The following is a 24,014-nucleotide window of genomic DNA, read 5'->3' as shown; positions in this document are numbered from 1 at the left end:
TAAAGTGGGATTGATAATAGTCGTCATTTTGTTCACTTGTTGTGAAGCTTAAATGAGGATTGGAACATTGCAGGTGCCCAGTGGGGAGTTAACTTGTGATAATGATGATAATGAAAGTGACAAGAGTATTGATAAAGAAAAGGCCCTGTATCCTAGAGGTAGAGAAGTGGTGTAGAAAAGGGACTACCCTATTTAACATTAAATGGAAACATTTTTAGAGCTCTATAAATCAGTGCATGTATATGTATGCATATGTATATGCATATGAATACAGGCAAAAGTATGCAGTTCATCAACAAATATATGTGGACACTTGTGTACAAATTGGCGAATTCTTTTTTATATTCACATATACCAATATCTATGTATTTGTGAATAAACCTAATGCCTGGAAATAGATTTTTTTGGAAAATATGTATGTATGTATGCATGTATATGATGTGTCTCTCTGAAGTTAGTGAATTTACATTGTACAAACTGAAAATGACAATATAATGTGTTTCTATGTATCAAAAATGAGAGGTGAAAAAAAATCATGTTCTTCCAGATGAGACATAATTCTTTTTTAATGTCTCATATTAAAAAAATATATTTTTTAAATATTTTATTTATTTATTTTTAGAGAGAGGGGAAGGGAAGAAGAAAGAGTGGGAGAGAAACATCAATGTGTGGTTGCTTCTCATGTGTCCCCCACTGGGGACCTGGCCTGCAACCCAGGCATGTGCCCTGACTGGGAATCGAACCGGCAACCCTTTGCTTCAGAGGCCTGCACTCAATCCACTGAGCTATACCAGCCAGGGCTAAAGCATATATTTTTAAAAAATATTTTATTTATTTATTTTCAGAGAGAGGGGAAGTGAAGGAGAAAGAGAAGGAGAAAAACATCAATGTGTGGTTGCCTCTCACGCGCCCCCTACTGGGCATCTAGCCCACGACCCAGGCATATTTCCTGACTGGGAATTGAACAGGTGACCCTTTGGTTTGCAGGCCAGCACTCAGTCCTCTGAGGCACACCAGCCTGACCTAAAGCGTATATTTTATGTGAATGTATTTAACTTAGAGAAATGAGGATTAAATGTTGCACCACCAACTTATCCATTAGAAGTACAAATACTGTTAACTATTAGCCCAAATACACGTTCCTTTGTCCTGATTATTTCTCTGAAAATATAAGACTGGGAGGTTAGTTATAGATGTTTGTTATATGACAGTATATCAAAATGTCATAGGAACCTTATTCTATTTTTTAAAAAGTGACTTTGAGGCAGAGGAATACGGCACTTCGATCACAGTTCTGTGAAGTGTTTAATAGTATGCACAGTGATGGCATCAAACCCACAGAGATCCGCAACACTATGCTCTCAAGTGTTCGTAGCATCTCTGGGCTCCAGCAGCCAGTCTGGTGCAGTCCATGTAAGGGACTCCAGCAGGATCACAATACATCAATTATAAGAATCCTGAGTCTGGAAGAGTCTTGCTGTATGGAGTATATTGAAATCCCTTACAGATGCTGGCTTACTTTTGGGAGAGAAGTTTGCACATTTCTATTTGAATTGGGATCCATCTGGTCCAGCTCTAGCTCAGTCCCTACCCTGGGAACTAGATTTTATCTCTTTTCTGCACTCAGACCTTTACCTATAGGACCAAGCCTTGCTTAGATCTACCACTAATAACAGGGTTCCGATGAGGTGTTGCCTTGAAGAGTAAAAGATAACTTACAATGTTAATGTGAGGATAACACTGGACTTGAAGTTGCCAGGACTCCGGTTTATCCTTAACCAGATGTAACTTGGGCAAGGATTTAACCTCCTGGCCTCAGTTTCTTCAGCGCCAAATGTCTTTGTGTTTTGTTTGTTTGTTTGGGGTGGGGTAGGGGAGGGAAATAGGTAGAAGAAGATGGACTAGGAACCTCTTGGTTGTTATGTTACATTTCTGGTAGAGTAAGAAGGTCACACCCCCGTGGTATTGAACCGGTGATAGCACATCATTACTGTATCATTTCCTTATTCCAGACCAAGCAATCATGTCTGAAATATAGACAGATTTTTGCTAAATAAAATGAGACAATATGCCAATGAAAGCAAGTGGTCTCCTTTTGCCTGGGTACTTTTTTATGGCCAAGAATTTTATGGATTGGGAAGCTCTGCTTTAGAATCGTCTCGAGGTCCTCTTATGATACACCCATATCTTTTCTCGACTCACTGGCTACACAGCTATGGATATGGATTGTGCCTTCACCTGGATACCCTGCCCCAGGCCTGCTGTGCTTAGCTCTGGAAAGGATGTGTGACTTCCTGCAGAGCGTGCGTAGCAGTCTAGCCAGAGAGGAGGACCCAGAGATAGATTCAGGCCTTCAAGACAGCCACCAGCCAGGGTAGCAGACCAAGGGGACCCCTCTTTCTCAGACACGAGTGGGCATCAGACCACTCGGCGTGCTCTGTGAGGCTCAGATTTGGTTGGCCCCACTCCTGGAGTTTCAGATTTGGCAGGTCTGAGTCATTCCAAGACTTTGCATTTCTCATCATTTCTTCACCAGGGCTGTACATTTTGAGAGTCAACTTCTACAGTTTCTTTCTTCCTGTTTAACCCTCACCACCAGCAGATTGAGATGGGGCTTTGCGGTGCTGGCCAGGGAGAACACCACGCTTTCCTGCACGAATGGCCATATTGCAGATGCTCAGCATGACCACTAACCAGATGCGTGGGAGTAAAATGGAACTGTAACAATCTACCTATTCCTGAGGTTGCCTTTTATTTCAAATTAGGACATCATCTAGTTTAGTGGCTTTCAAAAACCAGTTTAAGGATCAGTTCTAGATTCACGGCATAAGCAAAGACAAGAAACTTGTTAAAAATACAAAGTCCTTGTCTCTGCTCTAGGATATTTTGATTCAGTATGTCTGTGCTGAGGCTTGGGGACCTCATCTATTCACAGGGCTTGAGTATTTCTTTTTGTGGTCATGCAAAATACACAGCTATTTTGATTATCTTTGTCTAAAACTTAGACTGTTCCCTTAGTGAAGGGATTAGCAACCTTTAAAAAAAAGAATGCCCAGCATTCTTTCTTTCTTTTTTATTTATTGATTGATTTTTTAGAGGGGAAAGAAGGGACAGAGAGAGGGAAAGAAACATCAAAATGAGAAAAACTGATGAGCTGCCTCTTGTATGAGCCCCTAACAGGACCAAACCCACAACCCAGGCATGTGCCCTGACTGGGAATTGAACCTGCGACCCGTCAGTTTAGGGCCAGCATTCAGCCAACACCAGCCAAAGTACTTTATTTCGTTTTTCATCAGCAAAGGTGGCAATCTGGTGGAATGGACTGTGGTTCTGCCCCTCAAAAGGGCCCTAATGGGCACAAAATTCATCTAAGAAGCCCTGTGACTGGCAGGTTTAGAAGTGACTGGCTACATGAGGGCAACCTGCGCAGACCCTTGGGTACTAAAATGAGTGTATTTTCCCCAGTGTGGGATTATCAGAAAGAGGGCAGGCCCTGGAATAAGTTTACTAGTAAGTTCGGTCATTCACTCACCCAGCTGGGTATCCGCTCTGGGTCAGGGATGGAGGTCTGCTCTCAGGACAAAAAGGTAAGAAACAGTTCCTGCCCTTATGGATTCCACATATTTGAATCCTAACCTCAGGTGCCGAGACGTACACCTTCATCTCTTATATCTCCTTTGGCACCTGCATTTGCACTGATATACACCCCCTTTCAGCACAGAAACTCATTCGGTACTGGTGCCAAGGAATGCCAACTATCTCACACACACACACAGCCTGAAAACAAAAAAACAGTCTCCACTTTCAGAGTTACTAACGCTAGCATCATCTGCACAATTTTATTTTAGGTTGCAGATCACACAGTTGCCTTTTTAACATTTTTCTTTATGCATTTGTTAGTCCTCTATGCTGGAGTCGGTTCAAAAATACATTGAAGGAAAAGACAATGGTATTTGTTGTGTATTTGGAGAGGAAAATGCCTGACTTTATAGAGATATAAACACTAATATTAATTTGAAAATCTAACGTCTAGTACCTAGTTATTACAAAAATAGGCTCACTTTTCTTTACAATTATTTGTACACATTTTTCTTTACAGTTATTTGTCACACTGGATCCTACCTCAAATATTTCACATTTATATAAAATGGACTGCTTTATATTAAAATTCATGTGCTGCTCCTGTCTTCTCCAGTTTAAGTCACTCATCAAAGGATACTCAGTCTAGCTATATCTTTTCCTTGAGCTAAATATAGTGAACCGTATAGTTTGAAGGTATTACCAGCCCTCTTTGCTTTTAAGCAGGAGAAGCTGCACCGTGGACACACTGTCACTCAGTTTTAAGGTCATTGATTGGGTTAAAAAGGCAAATGCCTTTTTTCGTTGAACTTCCTTCAATTAAGCCATTAACCTTTGAAAACAAGTATATTCAAAAATCTATCAGAAAAAGCTAAATGAGATTTTAACAAAATCCTGACAATTTCAGCTTAAACATATACACAGAAACCATATGTGCTTAGAAAGAAATGTATACACACAGGCATTGTTTACAGTGAGTGTTTTTATGTTTGGAAGACATGGAAGGAAGAGCCATTCCATACATACATTATCTGGAATGTACGTTCCGATAGCCCACATAGATTTTTGCATTCACACACAAAGATATCTTTATCCATAGTAGGTAGACAGATTGACTGACTTCAAACTTGCACTTGCAGTGTGGATTTTTTTTCCCCTCATCTCAGGGTACTGCTTTTCAAAATCGCCCCGGGCTACAGAACAGCACCTCAGATCCCCAAGGCCCACTGCCTGGCTCCTAATAGCCACTCTCCATCTGTGTCACATGAACAGCTGATGAGATCGCCCCGGTGTCTGTATTTTGCAGAGCACATCCACCCAGGTTAAAATGCTGGGGTTGCCAAGGAGCAGTCAGAAGCCATTAGTGTGGGTGAGAATTTGCCTTGCAGCAGTTCCTTGGCAATGGTGGAAAGCGCGTGTGCGTGTCCCTGCTCCAGCGTGCATGTGTGTGTGTCTCCTTGTGCAAGCGACCCCTTAGTGTTCGTGGGTGTGCAGGGAGCACAGACAGATGAAGAGTAGACTCCATATAACCAATATTCAGAAGTCGAATGCCTTTTGTTTCCCTGTCCTCTGATTAGCAATTTGACTATTTGGGGTCTCTTTGACGCACTTTTTTTTTTTTTATCATAACAGACGGCAAAGAAAAAGAGAACAGCAACTTTGGGGTCATGCTCTAGTGTTTGGGCAGATGGAAGGGAGCTGCTTTGCCTTGGGGCAGGGTGGTTGTAATGAAGTGGCCTGTCAGTCTGTAAATAGTGAGGGTCATCTCTTCCATGTGATGGAGGGTATCACATTGCAGTGAAAATGGAAATGTCAATAAAATTAATCTGCCAGCTCTTTGCTGTGGCTTTTCTGCTTCTCTGGTCAAAGAAGGTTGAGGGTTTTTTGTTGTGGGGTTTTTTTTTTTTTTTGGTGAGAGAGGGAAAGAACAGGTACGAGGAAGCCCACAGAGCAGACCTTGAAGTTGGAAAACGAGGGACCCAGTGGCCAGGATGTTGCGGTGTGGCCCAACCCAAAAGGAGGGAGTGGGTCTGGGAATGAACCGGTGGGTCTATGGCATTTCCCGGGAAGCTGCAAAGCGGCTGGCTAGCTCAGGCTACATTGAGCACAGAGTTTATTGTTTTAGGCTTTCTTGGACAAGGTTTTTACTTAGCATGGGATTTATGGCATTTACTGCTAATGAATGTCTATTCTTAAATTACAAAAACCCCCATCTCAGCGCAATTCCCATATGTCCTTCCAGGACCCTGGCTTCTTAAACACCAGCGGGGAGCATAAACTCTCCGCTTCTCTGTTTTCGTCTTTCGTGTGGCTCCAGGCTAATGATGTGCAAGGAAAACACAGCCATCTATAAAGCCCCAGTGCTGTCCCCGTATTCTTCATTTATTTTGCATTTGATTATGCCACAAGTCGGATCTTGTTTCTTTCCTTTTTTTAAAGTTATTAGTTCAAATATTAATGTAGGGATATGGCATATATTGCTGCTCTTGATTGATGCCTTCCCCAAAACAGGAAGACGTGCTCGTATGAATTTTAAGATAGTAGGGGTCCTGCAATGCCTTGCCAGAAGAGTTTTTCAGATACATAATTTAGATGCCCTCCAGGCAGGCTTTCAAGGCATTTTTGCCGGAGGGCAGGAAAAAATAACTATGACTGTTAAAAGTAAATGATTTTTGCTAATGCACAATTGATGCCAGAGAAAAGCACAGAAGAGAGAGATGTTGAGAGAAACTTCTGATTAAGTGAGCATCCTACCTTGATGTGTACCCTCTTTTTTTTAATGATAATGATCAGTGGAGCAGAGAGCTAAAAGTTTTCATGTCATGCAAATGCCAAGTGCAGGGTCAGCAGAGGAGGAGTGTGCCAATGTGTGTGCTTAGGAGGTGACAGTTCTAGGAGGGGCTGAGCAGGCAGTGTGTTATGTGCAATGAACAGTGACACAGTTACTGTCACCTATGCAGGCAGCCTAGAATATATAGACTACAGAACATTGAACTTGATTACCCTACAGTATGTGTTCGCTATGGGCATGGGGATGCATTTTCTCCGAATGGGTTTTCTGATGGCGGTTTTCCCACATTGGATTCCATAATTGACAAAGAGCTACTGCACTGTGTCAAGCGCACAATTATAATTGAATTAATGATATGGGCGACTGTGAGACACACAAAATTAACATTTGAAGAGGCCTGGTTTAATTTTGTCTTTTACATATTTGTGTCTCCAATTATACTTTAATGAAAGAGAATATACCCGCTTAATGGATATCTTTCAACAAGCTGAGCTGAGCTCATCATTAGCTGCGCATTGTCGTTGGCCCCTTTCTGCGTTCTAATGTATTTTCATTTCTTTCCACTAGGGGATGGTTTAGACAACAGTGTAGCTTCACCTGGCACAGGTGACGATGACGATCCAGACAAGGACAAAAAACGCCAGAAGAAAAGAGGCATTTTCCCCAAAGTAGCAACAAATATCATGAGAGCGTGGCTCTTCCAGCATCTCACAGTAAGTCAAGATGAAAGAGAATAAAAATTTTGTTGTTGTCCTGCCTTCTCCCAGGAAGTTATATGGGCCAGTAGAGATTTCTCAAAATAAGGCACCGAGTCTCCCTTTCTTGAAATCTGATGACTAACAGCAGTTAAGGTTTTATCAAGTCTCACCATCTGTAGGGCACCCTCCAGAAAGGGGCAGGTTTTTTTCTTCTAATAAACCAGGAATGACCTTATTCAGAATGATCTAGGACCCTAAACAGGGTATATGAGTAAATTTGTTAATCATGCTAAAAGTTCTGAGGGCAACTTTAGATGAGGCCATTGGCAACCTTTGGTTAGGACTTAGCCTACAACCAACATTGCCGATCCCACTCTTAACAAAAGCAGTCTCCTCCGGGCGCCAAAGGAGGCACCTGGCCTCACACATGTATGTCCGAGCTCATGGTATCGAGTGCAACTGTGATCGCCAAAGCAGCTTACAAACATGGTGTGTGTTTATGTGACAAATGTACAAGGTTGTAGGTGCTATAACGCCTTTGTTTATAAGATGGAGATTAAAGGTTCTTTCTTAGCCATTCAAGTCCATTATCATAGAGGCTAACCCTCCTCACTTCTGCGAAAAGATCAACCATGTTTTTAAGTAACAATTTATCTCTATCTTCCTGTTTGCAGCCCGGTTTATATGTCTATATATACTGTGGACTCTAAGACAATATATATTTTGCAGAGGAAGTAGGCACTCTTATATTTTACTGTTCATTTGGAAATTCTGGGAAAATGGTAAAGATTCCAGGGGCCGATTCTCACCATAATATTGTTTGCAGGCCATTCTATTTGGGCAGACGCTCTAAAATAGAGTAGCACATTGAAAGCTGAAGGTCTTTGATTATCCACTTGCGTGTTGCCATGCTGAATGACATTAGTTACAGTGTCATGGGTCCAGGACAAGCTTCCACCTTTATTTATGGTGGTTGGCTGCTGATCTGCTCTGCTCACAGGGCTCCAAAGGGCAAGGGGCGGAGTGGTGGGGGGGAGGGCCAAGTGATAGATTCACGTTTCTAAATCGGCCATTTCGATGTAAGGACATTAGTAGCAAACTAAGGTGTATCGATCTGGCCTGCGGTGTCAGGATCAGCTGGGAGAACCAATGGGGCTGCCGGGGCAGTGGTTATTCCTGCCTTGCAGCTTTGGCCATTTCAAAGGTCAGGGCCCTGCACTGACTCGGCTCAGAGGAATTAGACAGAACATGCAGTCTCTGGGCTGATTACTTAACCAAAGACAAAATAATGAGTCCAAAGCAAATACTGACTAATTGAAAGGGCTGTAAATCCATTACATATTGGTCAGGGATAATCAGGAGTATTTAATCACTTTTATCTATTCAGGAGCACTGAAGCTGCAACAGCAAAGCCCTGAACCTTGCCATGTGGTTATTATTCTCATCATTATCAAAATTACTTCACAGCTGTTCTTTGCTACATCACCTCAGCTGGAGATTTACTAACCTGTAAAATGTTTTTAATTTGGAAGTCGAGTGAGTGTGAGGGGAGGAGTTTCTCATTTTTAACTGGAGGTTTGTTTGGTTAGAGTAGCAACTCAGAAAGGCAGGGTGGGGAGCCATTGCAAGGCTGGCACGCTGCTTTCTCCCACGAGCTCACCTGTTCGGGTTCCTCGCTCTGCTTCCTCACCCGCAGCCTTTCGTGGCTGAAAACAAAGACTTCCACAATCGCTCTCCCAGCAAACATCTCCCCCGGTTACCGACACCCATGTCACAGAACAGTAGAATCTTAGAGAATTCAGCTGTTCTGTTACAAATGAGGAAACTGAGACCCAGAAGGGAAATGATGAGCTGAAGGCCAAGCGAGCTATGACCAGGGCTCACGCTTTCCTTTTCACCCAAATCTATGCTTTTTCTACCACTATATGATGACTGCTGAAATCATTATCACCTTTAAATCTTACAACCTCTGCCATCAACACCCTCAAGAGTCAAAGGCCAGGCGGGCAAGGGGGGCAGGTAAATGGAGATGCAAAGTGCTATTTTCTTGTTTTCAAAGTTTTCTGCTCCTCCGACCTTTCCAAATAGAGAAGGCTTTCTTTGTACCACTCTCTTCAAACCAGGTTTCTTCTTTACAACTCATAGTCTATGGTTTAAATTTTCCACACAAGTGTCCAGAGCACTTGCTGGATCTCCTGTCTTGTCCTTCCCCAGTCCTGGAAGGCACCCACTCTGCACCTTGGCCACTGGTGAAGAATTGTGGGTGGCCAGTGCTTCCTGGGTTCCTGTTGCAGTTCTGATGTGCAAGGTGCTCCTAACCATCTGCAAGAGCCCATCCCCACGCCATAAGTGCTCTCTCTAGATAATTGCATGCAAGGCTTTGTGCAGAGTTCTCTGTCCGACTGAAAACTTTAATGACTGCCTGTCCTCAGAGTGGGGAGACGAGACCAAATAGCTAGAGCCAGGAGTTCTTTCTTCAGTAAATGATTGTATTGAATTTATAACATTGTGATACCATTTGATCAGGTATATGTAAGAAATGACATTCCGGTGTGGGAGACAGGCATATTTTTGAATAAATAAAAAATACTTTTCAAAGGGCTGTGATGGAGATGTTATATACAGTGCTGTGTGGTGAAACTGGCATTTCAAGTTCAAGTTTCCTCTGTACTGGCTGAACCTCAGTTAAGTCCCAGAAGTTTTCTGGACTCCCCATTTCCCCATTTTTCAAATGAGAGGTCCACTTTGCAGTCTCCCTTCCTGCTCTCACAGGTACTAGGTCTGCTCAGGAACATTTAGAGCCCTGCTCTGTCCCAGCCTCTGGCCACCCTTTCTTCTCTGTCCCCCTTTCTTTTTTGCTTTCCACTAGTGCTTTATTTTTCTCCTCCCCACAACCTTCTTCCCCAACTTGGCCCTTTCATTGCTTCCTTTCTCTGGTTTGGTCTCTCAGTCTTTCTCTCTGCTCCTCTGCCTTTTCTGCACCTCCCTTGTGGCTTAAGAAAATTCTCCTTGGCTTTCCCTCTGAAAATATTTTTTTTTCTCTTCATCCAGACTTCACCCCAACTGCAGAGAAGAAGCTCCATAACTTTGATGAGGATGGTCCTGTAAAACTTTTACTTTCCAATCTTTAATGAGCTAAAAGATTTACTGCGCTATAATTCTGAGCTCAGAAACCAAGAACAGAGACCCCTAACTAGCGATACGTTAATTTAGACTTCGTTTCTTGCGTGCACTAACAGGCACGAGGAAGTCCTTGGAAAGAGAGATGCCCCACTATATTTTTCTGTCTTTTAATTAATTTCAACTTTCAAAGTGAAATGTTGGCTCCAGCGCACTGAAAATAGCTGTGGTCTAAGTTATTATTTCATGTAAATTTCTTTACAAGTGCATGATTCAATGTGCAGTCCTCCATTATCAGTCTCTCTAACATTATTTCAGAATGGTTTGCTCCCTTTTGTGCGGTGTGACCTGTTCTTGTATTACAATAATCCCCGATGTACCCTTTTTCTTTCTTTTTTTTTTAAAAAAAGAAGCTAATTGAATTATCTCATTATTTTAATTTGTTAAGCGAATGTATTTTGCATCTCAGGATGTGTTCTTAAAGAAGGGGGCTGCTAAGGCTTTGCCCCCTGAATGGGCCATTGGCCCATTTTGACATTCATGCATTCATTAACTGGCAGAACATAAAAGAACTCTGGTTGTATTTTTTTTTCCAAACACCCAACCAGCATGGAGCAACTTTTCCCAATAAGCCACAGGGGTCTCTCTACATATGTTCTCAACTGCAAGCTATTGTCACCTATTCTGAATACCTCAAAAGGCCCAGAGAAAAAAGAACCCCACCTCGACAAAGGCCAACTGTAGCAATTGTTAAGTCTCAGTCTCAATATGACAAAAATCATTAACCTTCAGTTTTCTTGGAAGCACAAGTTCCACTACAACTGTAACAGTTAAAATAATCTCTCAAATTCCCGTGCAATGCCAACTTAGTGGAAAAGGTAATATACTCAAAACTGATTTTATTGAGGAAAATCTTTAAACTGAATCCAAAGTGGAATTAAAAAAAAACCTATTGGATGAGTTAAGAAATTTTTTACATTCAGAAATTCAGAATGAAATACTTTGTATTTGCTTATTTTGTGGCTAAGTAATTAGTTTCTAGCTTCTAATTACCAATTTCCAAAATGTCTTTTAAAAACCTTCACAAACCTCGTGATAATGTTAAAGAAACAAACACGCATATATATACCATAATATGTAATGTGTATATATATTTATGTATAAATTCAACCACTAAAAATGCTGCATCTGCTACTATTATCCCCTCTTCCATTGGTTGATGGCTGCTCCTGGCTCCCACACTAAGAAATCTAGTGAAGATCAAAGAAAGAATCTGTTGAAAATGTATGCGCTATTCCTGGAGAATACCCAGTGGCAAAAAAAAAAAATCTTAGGGAAATCCTAGGGAAGTATATTCTTTTCACTAACACTTGGAGATGATGATATCATAAAAGTAAGCCTGCCGTTACAACTGTTTTTCTTTTTTAATTTAACTTCAAAGGTAATGAAAGAAACAGCAAGAAATCATACCCAGGCTAACGGTTTATTCAGAACCATGAAAAACTCCTCCACGGCAACAAGCCCTTAGCTCTCAATGAGGCTCTCAGGCACTGCCACTTGCCACCTTCAAGAGCTCCCCTAGTTGTGCTGCAAAGAATATACTTGATCATGGAGTGAAAACAGGAAGTGCTCACACACAAAGGCACCACTTGCCCATACCAGGTTCCGACTAAAGGTTTTCTTACTTGAAAACACAGGGGTGTAAAGCGCACACTTAGGGGATGTGAGACTTCTTTCAAAGATATGTGTACAGAATCAGAGGAACTGTACCTTAAAGTGAGATAATATCGAACAGCCTTCTTGAAGCTGCAGGTTCTAAAAACTCTGCCCTGTGTTTGCTGCAAAATGCTTCGTCCCCTCTTCATATCTCTGGTGGTGAGGGACAGGGATGCCATCTGCCTCTCAAGTGTTCACTGGTTTCGCTCCTGGTCTATTAGAGTTTGCTTTACGGGGTTTGTAAGAGTCTCTGGTAATAAAAATGTGTTTTCAAGTATGTTTTTCTACAGAGAAAATGCACCCAAGTTATGAGTAAATAGAGTCCCATGTTACATTAGAGAAATACATAGCACTTCTCCAGTGAGTTCATCAAGACCATATGAGAGTCATCTTAGTGATCTCAAGCTTTTCATTGTAATGTATGTGTGTATAGACATGAGAGAGAGAGACTGACTGACTTATGGCCTTTTAATGAGTTCTCTTCATCTTGTATAGATCCAAGTGGCTTTTTTTTTTCTTAAATGAGTGACACAGTGTCATAGCTAGGAGTATAGGGCCTAGAATCTGCAACACAGCAGATTTTTGACCTTGAGCAGTTAGTGACCTTCTCTAAAGCTCATTTGCATATCAATAGAATAGGGATAATTCTAGAACCAACCTAGCAGGTTTGTTGCAAGGACTAAATGAGATAATATAGAGCATTCAGCCCCAAGCCTGGCTCTTATAAGTACATAATGTAAAGTGACTATACTGTCTATTTTTATCTAGTTGAATGACTAGCAGGAGGCTTTGCCCAATGAAACCGGGCAACCAGAGTTACCAGTTACTTTCCTGGGACTGTGTGAGATGGGGAGACCAGGTTTTGCCAAACAAGTCCCAGATGCCCTCCAGCAGGGAAGAACACTCTAAACTTGGCCTTCTTGACCCATGTAAACATTTGATGGCTGCTCAGTGATGCTGGGTGAGAGCAGCAGAGGCCTGCTGCCCATGAGAGGCAGTGCCTCCTGGCAAGCCTTCTGGGAAGGAGTAGGTAAAGAAGAAACTGGTTACAGAATAACTCAGAATGCCTTAGCAGGGGCCTACTTTTTGTAAAGAATGCTTCCGTTGGGCATAAAGGGTCTAGTATGTGAACAGAATCCAAAGTCTCTCATTTCCTAAGAGTGCTAAAGTCCAAGCTTTCTGAGAGATGGCACTGTATGGTTCCTTAAAAGGGGTTTTGCTGCCCTGGCCAGTGTGGCTCAGTTGGTTGGAACGTTGTCCAAACGTTGGTTGAAACGGTGACCAAAGGGACACAGGTTAGATTCCTGGCCAGGGCACACGCCTAGGTCGTGGGTTCCATCCCTAGTCCGGACTCTTATGATCCCCAGTCCGATGCCTCCTGGAGGCAGCCAATCAACGCTTCTCTCTCACGTGATGTTTCTGTCTCTCCCTGCCTGTATCCCTTTCTCTCTAAAAGCAGTGAAAGAATGTCCTTCGGTGAGGATTAAAAAAAAATTGTTTCAAAAAAGGGGGCCAGGGAATGCGCGATCAGAAGACCAGGGTTTCAGTTCTGTAATCTGGGGGTAAGCTGCTCACCTCTAAGCCTATTTCCTTGCCTGAAGACTGAAAATAGCATACGCCTGTCCTACTTAGCGGGTTGGGCTGCTGTGTGGCTCAGATGGTGACGTCAGTTTGTGAACTGGAATGTGCTGCACAAATGTCGAGTTTCAGTCTCTTGTGCTCTGCCTGGGTTTCCAGCTGCTTGTGGCCTCTAGTACCTCGTGAAGTCACCAAGACCGAGAGAGCCTGCTGGCCACCTTGTTCATCTCCACCCCAGTTTCTCCATTTGTCCATTTCCACGAGGGTATCCACAGAGACGCTGCCATCTTTTCTATCATCGTACATCTTTTTAAGGGCCTCGAATGGTTAATTGAATCAGCGTTTCGCGGACATTAGTTATTTCTACTTGGAAATGGGTACTTTCAGGCCTCTGAGATTGGTCTACTTACTAATCGCGATAGGCCAAATGAATGCCAAATATAAAATGTTGCCCTTCCTTACGGAGTGTGAGATGGCCCTTCTCGCATTCCGAGATACAGATGGGCACTGAGTACAGTGGGGCTCAGTGACTGAGAAATACGTCTGTGGAAACCCATATGCAGAACACTCAGCTGAAAAACACCAGCAGAGAGAGCTTCCCACAAGCGAGCAGCAGCGCAAGGCCGCCTCTAGCCTTAGCCTTAGCATTGTTTTCTGCTTGCCAGGAGAAAACATCTGTGAATTATTTGAATGGAACCTTATACTGGAGATCGTCTGAATTGGTGTCATCTCTGTTTAATTTCAGGAAATGATGTCACAATGCATTAAATAACAATGCTGGGTAATTTATTTTCCTGGGGACATGCTGTCCTAAGCATTCCTCTTCTCTTGCCATGTTTCCAATTAACTGTAAGCTTGAGTGTTCTTCCTATTTCATAATGATTTTGAGGGGTGGGGGCAGGAGATTGGGGTGGGAAGAGTGATAATTTCAGAGGTTGCCGAGGTTCAGAGCTAATGGCACATCCATCATGTCCTTATTGGGACAAGAGGGGACTGAATGTCAGGGCTGTGATCACCAGTGACAACCTACAATAGTGTTGGTTGGTTTTAAAGAATGTCAAAAAGAAAGCCGGAATGTTCTGTTCCTGGCTGTGCAAAGAGCCACTGGATAGTTTTAATAGCAACCTGCACACTGTAGCTTCTGCCTTTATCAAAGTTTCTATGCACTCCCTTCTTCAGTAAAGAATAGAGGACATAAGTCAATTCCATGTGCCATCTGTCGTCGTTTTTACAATTTCTCAAATTAAAGAGACAGGCCAAAAATTTAATGTTGTATTGAATCCTAGAAATGCCTCTACAAGAAATAAAATTGCAACTAAATTTACTTTGTCTCTCTTGAGGAAAAAGAAGAATTGCGTCCTGCTGTGTCCCAGCCTTTTACTTGTAGCCCCAGTTTGATGTTTAGAATTGAACTGGGAGAGGTTCTGCATGTGAAAGACTGATGTGTTTGGATTCGGTGGCCTTTGTCCGCACTCCGAACGGCTTTGAGGTGCAGTCCCCAGTACAGTGGTGGTGGTGGTAGCCTTTCATGGGGGTGATGAGATGTGTGGTCCCCTCAGTGCCAAAACATCTGGTCAGGACATTTCAGAAGTACATCAGACAATTCCGTTTAAAAAGAAGTTCAGCTGAGTTCGACTAAAAAAAAAATGAAGTCCCAGGTTAGGAGCTAGTAGCTGACAGCACATTTTAAAAATAAGTAACTGAGTGAGAAGATTGAAGAATGAAATGCTTATTAAATTACCATCAAAAAGAAACTAAAATAATTATTAGCTCAAAGTTTAGCACCCAATTTTATAAAATATCATTCTAAGTATAATTATTTAAAAATACATGAAAGAATGCAAGGAGATGGAGAATTGAGGACCCTTGAATAAAAGAAAATAGAAGGCATGTGCATATCTAAATATTCAGCTATTTAAAAACTCTAAGAATAGTGTCATTAAATACTGTTTAGTGAAATTCCTGAATATTCACTTCAGATTATAGAGCAAATTTCCATTTCTTCATTCCACATGACCCCAGTTTGCAAGTGTACTCTGTGGGGAAGTGGAGTTATTAAGAATTAAAGGACAAGCGGGCTGCGTTGTGAGAACACTCCCTGTGCCTCAGCTTTGCTGCCAGGTAGGGTCATAAAGTGACCTTAACGTTCAGGATTAATTTTGATTTCAGAGACTGTTAGTCCACAGATTTCAGTAGACTCCTGGAAATGCCCTGCCTTTTCTGTGCTGTGATCTGTTTTTGCAATTTGGAACAGATTATGAAGTGTGAAGATGATATCCAGCCATCTAGCCCCACTGCTGCTGTTAAGAAATAGTGACTTGGGTAGACAGCATTAGGTTGGTTGAATGGAATTTGCCTTATTACATTTATGTGCTGCGTACTCCTTACTAAATTGATTGGCAGCCGTTGTTTACAGTATGCAAAGTAATCACTGGCACCCTTTAAAGGTGTATTATCCTCTTAAAACCTAATAGTAATGCCATTTTCAGGCTTTTACATTTGCTATTCATATTTTGAACTGCCAAGTCCCAAATCTGCCAGAACTAATTTAAGTTGTTTTTATCTAATAGTGGATAAGTTGTCAAGTCACAATATAATGGCAGATAATTTTTCTTAAACTATAGTTTTACTTCTGGGTTATTATAGATAACATGAATATTTGTTGAATCTGACTTTGATTGTACACACACGCACACACACACACCATACAATTTAAGAGATTATTACTGTGGAATTCTGAAATGACAAGAAATGAAGAGAATATTATTATCTAATTATTCTCAGCATCATAATAATAAGTTAACATGAGTCACCAATCAGCCTTCTTTCAACCACCCTGTCCTCCAGTTTGCTGATATCTGATTTGTTTTTAACAGAGTCGGATAAGGAAGATCCACCCTGGTTAATTCCAGTACCAAATCTTGTTTCTGCTCTTAATCCCTCCATTATCACATTATAATATAACTATCTATCTATATTATTCCTTGCACTATTCCCCTCTATTCACGAATAGTCCGGAATTCATTTTGACTTGGAAATATCTGGCAATTTCATAACTAATACTTTAGAAAGGGATAATCGCATGAATATGGTCACACTACGTTGTCAAATGGCTTGTTTTTACCCTGGACATATGGTGTGACTCTGTCATAAAACCAACAATAAGCAACCCAAGCACTGGGGTTGGTGTACACTGGTCTTTCAAAAAGGAAAAGGCTTTTAGCAATAGAAGTACTGAAGGCTGGATGATTCCCTGTAGGTCTGGTGACATTTTGGAACTCCCCCTGAAGACAGCCTATTTTTCCCCCATGGTGACAAGTTGTAGGTTCCATTTCAGCGTACTGGCAGGCAGCTCATCCGCTGTTACACTTGTTTTAAACCCTGCCTCTCAGTGAACTTAAAAAAAAAGTGGAAAGAGGGCATGCGCAATGTGAGATCATTATGAATCAGTCAGAGGCTCTGTTCAGTTTTTGTGTTAATTTCTAAGAAAACCTAAATTTAGACCTGTGTGGCAATCCTGCTGATGACTTGATGGCACCTCGGTGAAGACCCCTCTTGTTGCTCAATCGGAAGCTTTTGTGTCTGAAGGTGAACCATTTAAGTGGCCATCAAACAGGACCATGTGGAAAGCATCGGTTTTTAATATGACTTTTGTTGTCAGTCTGAGAATCCTTTCAGACCAGTTTGAAATTATTATTATTTTTTTTTGCAAGGCAAGTTTAAAGAAAAGTGTGATTTTTGTTCTCTTTGGTTCTTACTTGCTTGTACTTTCTTGGCGATTTCTATCTCAATTCATTCTACCTGCCATCACCACTGAAATGTATAGGTAATCAGTTAAATACTAAGGGAGTGCTTGAATTTTCCTGAATGTATGGTTGGGCCTCATTGGAGCAGACAATGGAAATGTTTGTAATTCATAAAAGGCTCCTACCTTTAGATAGTTAGGACAATCTGATAATTCTTTGTCCTTTAAAAAATAAATATTTCAGGTCAGGGAGAAAGGAATCCCTCCTGTTTATAAGACTCTCTATATAAACACCAAAGGCAGCAGAGTTAGGAACAATATGAAGTTGTTTAACCAGGATTCCTGTCTCAATGCAGCCATTTGCGCTCTGAGTTATGTTGGGTGAGTCATTTAATTTTCTGAGTGCTGGTTTTCTCACATTGTTGCTTTTACAATTAGCTGAGCTTGGAAATAGCCCATTGGATGGAGTGTTGGCCTGTAAAACAAAAGGTCACTAGTTTGAGTCCCAGTCAGGTCAGGGCACATGCCTGGGTTGCAGGCCAGGTACCCGGTTGTGGGCATGTGAAAGGCAACCGGTTCATGCATCTCTCACACATTGATGTTTCTCTCCCTCCTTACCCTTTTACCTTCTCTCTTAAAAAAAAGCCCATTGAAAAGAAGAATAATATCCAAGTACAAAATGATACTTATTATTTTTTCATGTAATCAACTAAAATAATTAATTTACTCTGTCTTAGTTCCATGAAACCTGAATTTGGATATAGGCAAAACACCTTTCAAAGAAAACTATTGAACTTGTTTCTTTTGAGCTAAGTCCGTTTGACATAAAAATTAAATTCTACAGTTAGCATGATATATGTACAAGGAAAAGGGCAAAAAACCCTCTGGTTTCAGTGGCATCATGAATCAAAGGAATTTTTGAAATTTTATAAAGTCAAGCTTAAGAGAAAAAACTGGAGGACAGCAAACTAACCTCATAATAAACGTATTCCCACCTGTATTATTACAGCTTTTGACGAAGCTCCTTGGGGGTGTGGACATCTTTGTTCTTTGTCCATAAACTCTTCATCTTGAGAATTAACTGGTTCCCCAGCCTGCCACTTCTCATCTGGCCACACTGGTGGGGGAGGGCAGTTTTGCATCTCTGAAGTGGCAGTCTCGCAGGCCCACTCAAAAGAAGGTGGACGTCGATGAGAGACTCAGAATTATTTCACTGCAGCAAGAGATTAGTGGGATTTTTTTCTGTAGATAGTTTCTGTCTGGATGTTATTGGAGACTGCTTTTGATTCTATACTCAGAGATTTGTGGATCCTACAGCTCTTAAATCAGAATCTTCTTTGGCTGAAGCACAGACCATGTAGGGCAAATAGTTGTGAAAGTCTGTATATTGAGGCCCTAGGTTTAGATACATAAGCCAGATAGATACCCAGTTTTGGAACCTCTGTGTATGTCAGAAACAATGCAACTATAGTTTGAGAGTTAGGGCTTTTCGTTCTAGAAGTAATGCTTGAAACCAAGGCAATTGGATAAAGGCAGATAAGAATGCAGAGAGGAGGGTTAGAGCACAGAATCTTTTTAAGTACTACACTTGAAGGGAGAAAGAGAGGACATAATGAGCAAAGGTAAATCAGACTAGTGCGAGCATAGTCCAATCATGTGAAAAGAAAGGAGTTTCAAAGTAGAGGAAGCAGATTCTGTAGAAAGATCAAGGGCAAAGATGACTAAAAATAAGCCTTTGGACTTAGCACTTGGGGGTCACGGTCTACCTTTGAATTCTACAGACTGAGGAGTGGCCAGGAAAAGTTGGACAGGAACAAAGGAAGAACAGGGCAGTGCATAGGAGTGTCAGGTTTGTTAGCAGAGGTGTATGAGGTAAATCAGGTGTTGCATCAGTGTGGGAAGGGACCCATGAGAGAGAGGCTGTGTGGAGGTGTGTGTGGTGGTGGTATCGGGTTGGGGATGGGCCGGGGGGAGCAGTGGAGAAGATGACAGTAGATAATGTGAGGTTCAGGGAAAGACCAGTGAAGATGAGGGTCAAAGTGAAGATGACAGGTAGGAAGGTGGGTAAGAGATATTTTGTAAAAAGTAGGAAGAAAGCTGAGGGAATTCAGAAAAGAGCTTCTCTCACTGGATGGGTAGGAACTGTGGACAATGTGACTGGGAGTGAGGGGGAGAAGGCACAGCAGGTCTCCTTGGGTGGAAGAGGGCCAGGTTGGGACAGACCCTCTCCACATCGTCTCATCCTTTTCTGGGCAGAACTCAGGGAACAGGAGCAAGAGGGGCAAAGCTGATAACAGGAAACACCGAAGTCTGGGATGGGCAACATAGGCGAGAGGAAGAGTTTTAGTTAGAGAATTTTTGAAATGGCTGACTGGTAGGTCAAGATTCCAATTCTTGGATTGGTATTCTGTCCTTGGATCATGATTGAGAAATTATTCTATAGTTCATGTGAATAATGGAACAAGAAGAATGAAGATATTTTTGAAAAGGAAATGAGAGAGGCCCCGGCTGGTGTAGCTCAGTGGATTGAGCGTGGGCTGTGAACCAAAGGGTCGTCAATTCGATTCCCAGTCAGGGTACATGCCTGGGTTGTGGACCAGGTCCCCACTGGGGGCCACATGAGAGGCAACCACACACTGATGTTTCTCTCTCTTTCTCCCTCCCTTCCCCTCTCTAAAAATAAATTTTAAAAAAGAAAATGAGACAGATCTTGCACTAAGTACCAATAAAGTAGATTATAGAGCCACAAAGCAGCCAACACAAATAGAATGATTGTGTGAAGAATATAAGAATGCACAAATGGATCCTAATGTATGAAGAAATTTATTAATTTTAAAGGCATTACTTTAAATCAATTGAGGAAAAAAGAATAATTTAATAAATGTCTTTTGGTTAATGGTTTAATAACTATGTTTGAGAAAAACAGTAACTACTCTTCACCAAAATACATTCCATGTTTAAGTGTTCTTTGAAGTAGATGTAACTATTCCTCTTTCCTTTATTTAGTGAAATCCTTTCAGAGCATAAAAACAAATAAGTTATAAAGAAAAATGGTGATAAATTTGATTAAAAATAAAAATGAGAGGTTTTGAATGTCGAGAAAACACCATAAAACAAAATAAAACATTAAAGTGGCAAAGATATGTACAACATCAGATAACAAACAAAGGACTAGTATCCTTAATAAATAAAGTGTACAAATCAATAAAGAAAGAGTTCAACAGATAAAAAGTCAAAGATGAATAAGTTCATTAACAAAAGAAAAAATACAAATGGCCAGTAGGCATTTGAAAAATGTTCAGGATAATGAGTAACCAAATCAATATAAAAGTCAGCAACAAAATGTTTTTCTATCAAATTCAGAAAAACTAAAAAAAAAAGTGTTCAACACTGTCCAGGGTGGAGGGACATATCTGCTTTAATAATGACAATAAAAGTAGGCTTAATCTTTCTGGAGTTTAAATTGCTAAGGCTTATTACTGATTAGGTTCTTGTCTTTTGATTCATTAATTAAGTTTCTAAGAGTTTATCATAAAGAAATAACAAGAATATATATAAAATTATCCAAAATTGTGTATAATTATTTTTCTCAGTAAAACAGTGAAAATCACCAATATTTTCAACTATAGGAGACTACAAAAGGGCAAATTATGGACTACTGTTTAGTCATTAAAAATTATATCCTCAAAAATGTTTTGAGATATGAAAAAAACTCAACATATGACCAGGTGAAATAAAAAGATAAGGTGGTATGTATTAAATGATCCCAGTTTTGTTAAAGTAAATGCAGGTGGATGTATGTATGGAAGAACAAATGAAAATGTTAACAGCGATTGTTTTTGGGTAGTGAGATCTGGGTGACTTTTTACTTTCTTCAAACTATCCATGTGTTCTAAATTTTCTATAAAATTGTGCGCTGTGTTTATAATACAGGAGAGTAAATTTTATTTTAATGAAGAACCATGCTGAGTAGGGAGGCTGTAAAGTGTGCAGGGCTTTGGGAACCCAGGGAGCACAGTGAGGGCTTGCATGTGCAGGTGAAGGCTACGAGGGAGAATGGAGGAGGAACACTTTCAGGTCTGTGATACTGGAAATGTTTGCTTGACAAAATCCAGGGCCGTGAAGTAAAGATGGATGACACTGGAATTAAGAGGGGCAAGATATTAGAAAGCTTTTTGTCGTGTATAAAGAAGCCTTCAAAAGTTGAGGCAAGCAATGGGCTGGAGAGGAACGTTCTAGTAGCCATTGGGGAAAGTGGAGGTGGCTTAGAGGTCAACATTCTTCTGGCAACAGTGGTAGAGAGGAACTACAACAAATGCTTGGATTCCCCGAGAAAAGTGGGTGGAGAGTCTTAGGTCAGGGGCTGAGAGCGGGGAATAAGAGAGGAAAGGGAAGAGAGAAGCTGGCCTCTCTTCCTTGATTCCAGAGAGACTGGCAAGGAGAAAAATTGGGCGATTTCCATTGGAGAGTGTATTAATTAGTTTGGACTGTCATAACAAGTACCACACACTGGGAGCCTCAAGCAACAGAAATGCTCACAGTTCTGGAGGCTGGGAAGCCCAAGATCAAGATGCTGTCCGCATGGGTGTTTAAAGAGAGCTCTTTCCTTGGGTTGTAGGTGTCTGCTTTCTCACATGGCTTTCTGCATGTGCTTGTGGAGAGAAATCTCTCTCTTTTCCTCTTCTGTTTACAGGGCCACCAGTCCTATGAAATTAGGACCCCTCCCTTATGACTTTATCTGACTTCAGTTGCCTCCTAAAACTTGTCTTCAAATACAGTCACAGTGTGGGGGTCAGAGCTTTGAATATGAATTCTGCTGGGCCACAGTTCAATCCACAGCAGAAAATATTGTTTTTTTAGGGAAACAATATTTTAGGACAAACTCAAGTTCCAGAAAATCGAGGATATGGACTTTAGGCTTGTGGAAAAGATCAAAGTGATTTTTATCTCATGACAGGGCAGATGAGGGTAAGGGCAAAGGGTCAAGGTAACTTAAGATGTGGTGAGACAGACCCAAGGACCAGAATGTCAGGAGTAATGCCCTTCGGGATGGCGGGCCTTTTTGCTAATAAAACTCTCTAGGATACTGTCAAAGATTCAAGGAGAGAGAGTGAAATGAAGGTTCCTGAAAATGCTTCCCCAGTGCACCTGGATGGAGGAGGGAAAGAAGAGAAAAGAAGGCATGGGGATGATTACTCAGTTGGCTAAAATAAACCACAAGTTGAGTCCTTATTTTGATCATGCTTAAGGTTTGTTTGATCTAGCTGTTTTTCCTTAGAGTTCAGTTTTACATATGTTTCAGCACCCCAACCAGCTTGTGTGTTTTTTTCCTCTTTCTTTTCCTCCTTCGGTGGTAGATGAGGGAGGGGAAGGACTGGAGGAATTGAGGTCGGCAGACAGGCGCGTTCCCCGGTTTGTCAGGCTGTGCTTCTGCCCCTTCCTCAGAACCTGTGATTAATACACGCTTTGTAGAGGAGACTTGGCAAACCCTGCTCTCCACAGGCCTCGATTCATAATTCACAGCAAACAGGAGCAACGGGGCCTTTGTGGTGGCTTGTTTGCTCTTTGCCACACGAAAAGCAATGCATTCTGACCTTCGCTGCTATCTAATCAGGAAGTAGACAGTCCTGGCGTGTAGTAGAGTCCTCCTAGGGCTCTCTACAACCGTAAATTATGTTCCAGCTCCCCGGATCTGGGGCACGCCACACTTTACATTACTATTGTGTATCTTAAAATAAACAGCATCGCAAGCTGTTTATTTTGGTGTTACTATGTATGCAATTTTAAAACAGTGGTTACTTAAACAAATGTCTCTGTTCCCACAGCACTTGAAAGCCAGTGTTTGCTCCTGTGGTTTTGGGTTTTGTCACTTCTGTTTGGTTTATATCTGAAGTCTACACTCCGAGTAATTGGAATGAACCTGGCAGCCCCTGGGACGAGACCCATTGTTGGGCCTTGCCCTTCACCAGATGCAGCTGTGTCTTCCCTCTTTCCATAGCCGCTTACCTTCCAGAGCCCCATGTGCACATGCACAGACCCGAGATTTCGTTTTCTCCTTGGGGTGCTCAGTTCATCCCCACCGGCCACCCGAGGGTCCTTTACTCGTTAAGTTGCTGGATGCCGTACGATTTGATCGAATACATGACATTGTGATGATTCTATAATAAAATACTACTCCCAAGTATTCATTTAATGACTATTAATATGAATGTGGAATATGCACACTGTAGATATAGTGCACATTTCATTGACACAGCTTGGGCAGGATGAATGAGAAGGGCGCAGGGGGTGAAGTGGGTGTAAAGATACAGAGTGACACTGAGTCCTTTCAGCTCTTCTAACTGCAAGGGTAGGTAGATATAAGGAAGTAGTGTCTGAGTAACACATGCAAGACTTGTGTGCAGGACTTTGGTCTACATGGGAGGCCACTTACTGGTGCTGTTTTTTGGGCAAGTTATTTAACACCTCGAAGTTTTCATCTGCAAAAGGGGCAGGGTGCCTCAGTGGGAGGGTGGTCAGAAGAAGTGGAATATGTCAAACAGCCCAACTCCGTGTCTCGAACAGTTTGGTAGTCCACAATCAGCCTTTCCCCTCTCTCTCTACCCCTCACATTGTGACATGCATTGTAGCTGTGGGTGGTCTGAGCACAGTCCCATGGCCAGAAGCTGAAGTTAATGTGATGGGGGACCCTCAATGCCTTCTGGTGATGTTTGGGATTGTCCTGACCCAGAGTCAGCTTCACCATCTGAGATGGGGCCACAGCTTCCCAGACGTCCTTTTCCATTTC

General features: G+C 41.7%; 1 protein-coding gene across 10 annotated transcripts in view; it reads left to right on the top strand.

The window, feature by feature from the left end:
* The window catches only part of MEIS2 (Meis homeobox 2), a 198,374-nt gene that overhangs the window by 55,958 nt on the left and 118,402 nt on the right, over window positions 1–24,014 (top strand). For all 10 annotated transcript variants that reach the window (XM_037163067.2, XM_037163066.2, XM_037163064.2 and 7 more), the window contains one exon: window positions 6,938–7,083. In XM_037163067.2, the coding sequence (XP_037018962.1) occupies window positions 6,938–7,083 (146 nt within the window). The remainder of the gene's footprint in view (window positions 1–6,937; window positions 7,084–24,014) is intronic.

The sequence above is a fragment of the Artibeus jamaicensis genome, unplaced genomic scaffold (assembly GCF_021234435.1).
Source record: "Artibeus jamaicensis isolate MK-2021 breed Jamaican fruit bat unplaced genomic scaffold, CSHL_Jam_final contig_1132, whole genome shotgun sequence".
Taxonomy (NCBI): domain Eukaryota; kingdom Metazoa; phylum Chordata; class Mammalia; order Chiroptera; family Phyllostomidae; genus Artibeus; species Artibeus jamaicensis.
This window is presented reverse-complemented; position numbering and strand designations above follow the sequence as displayed.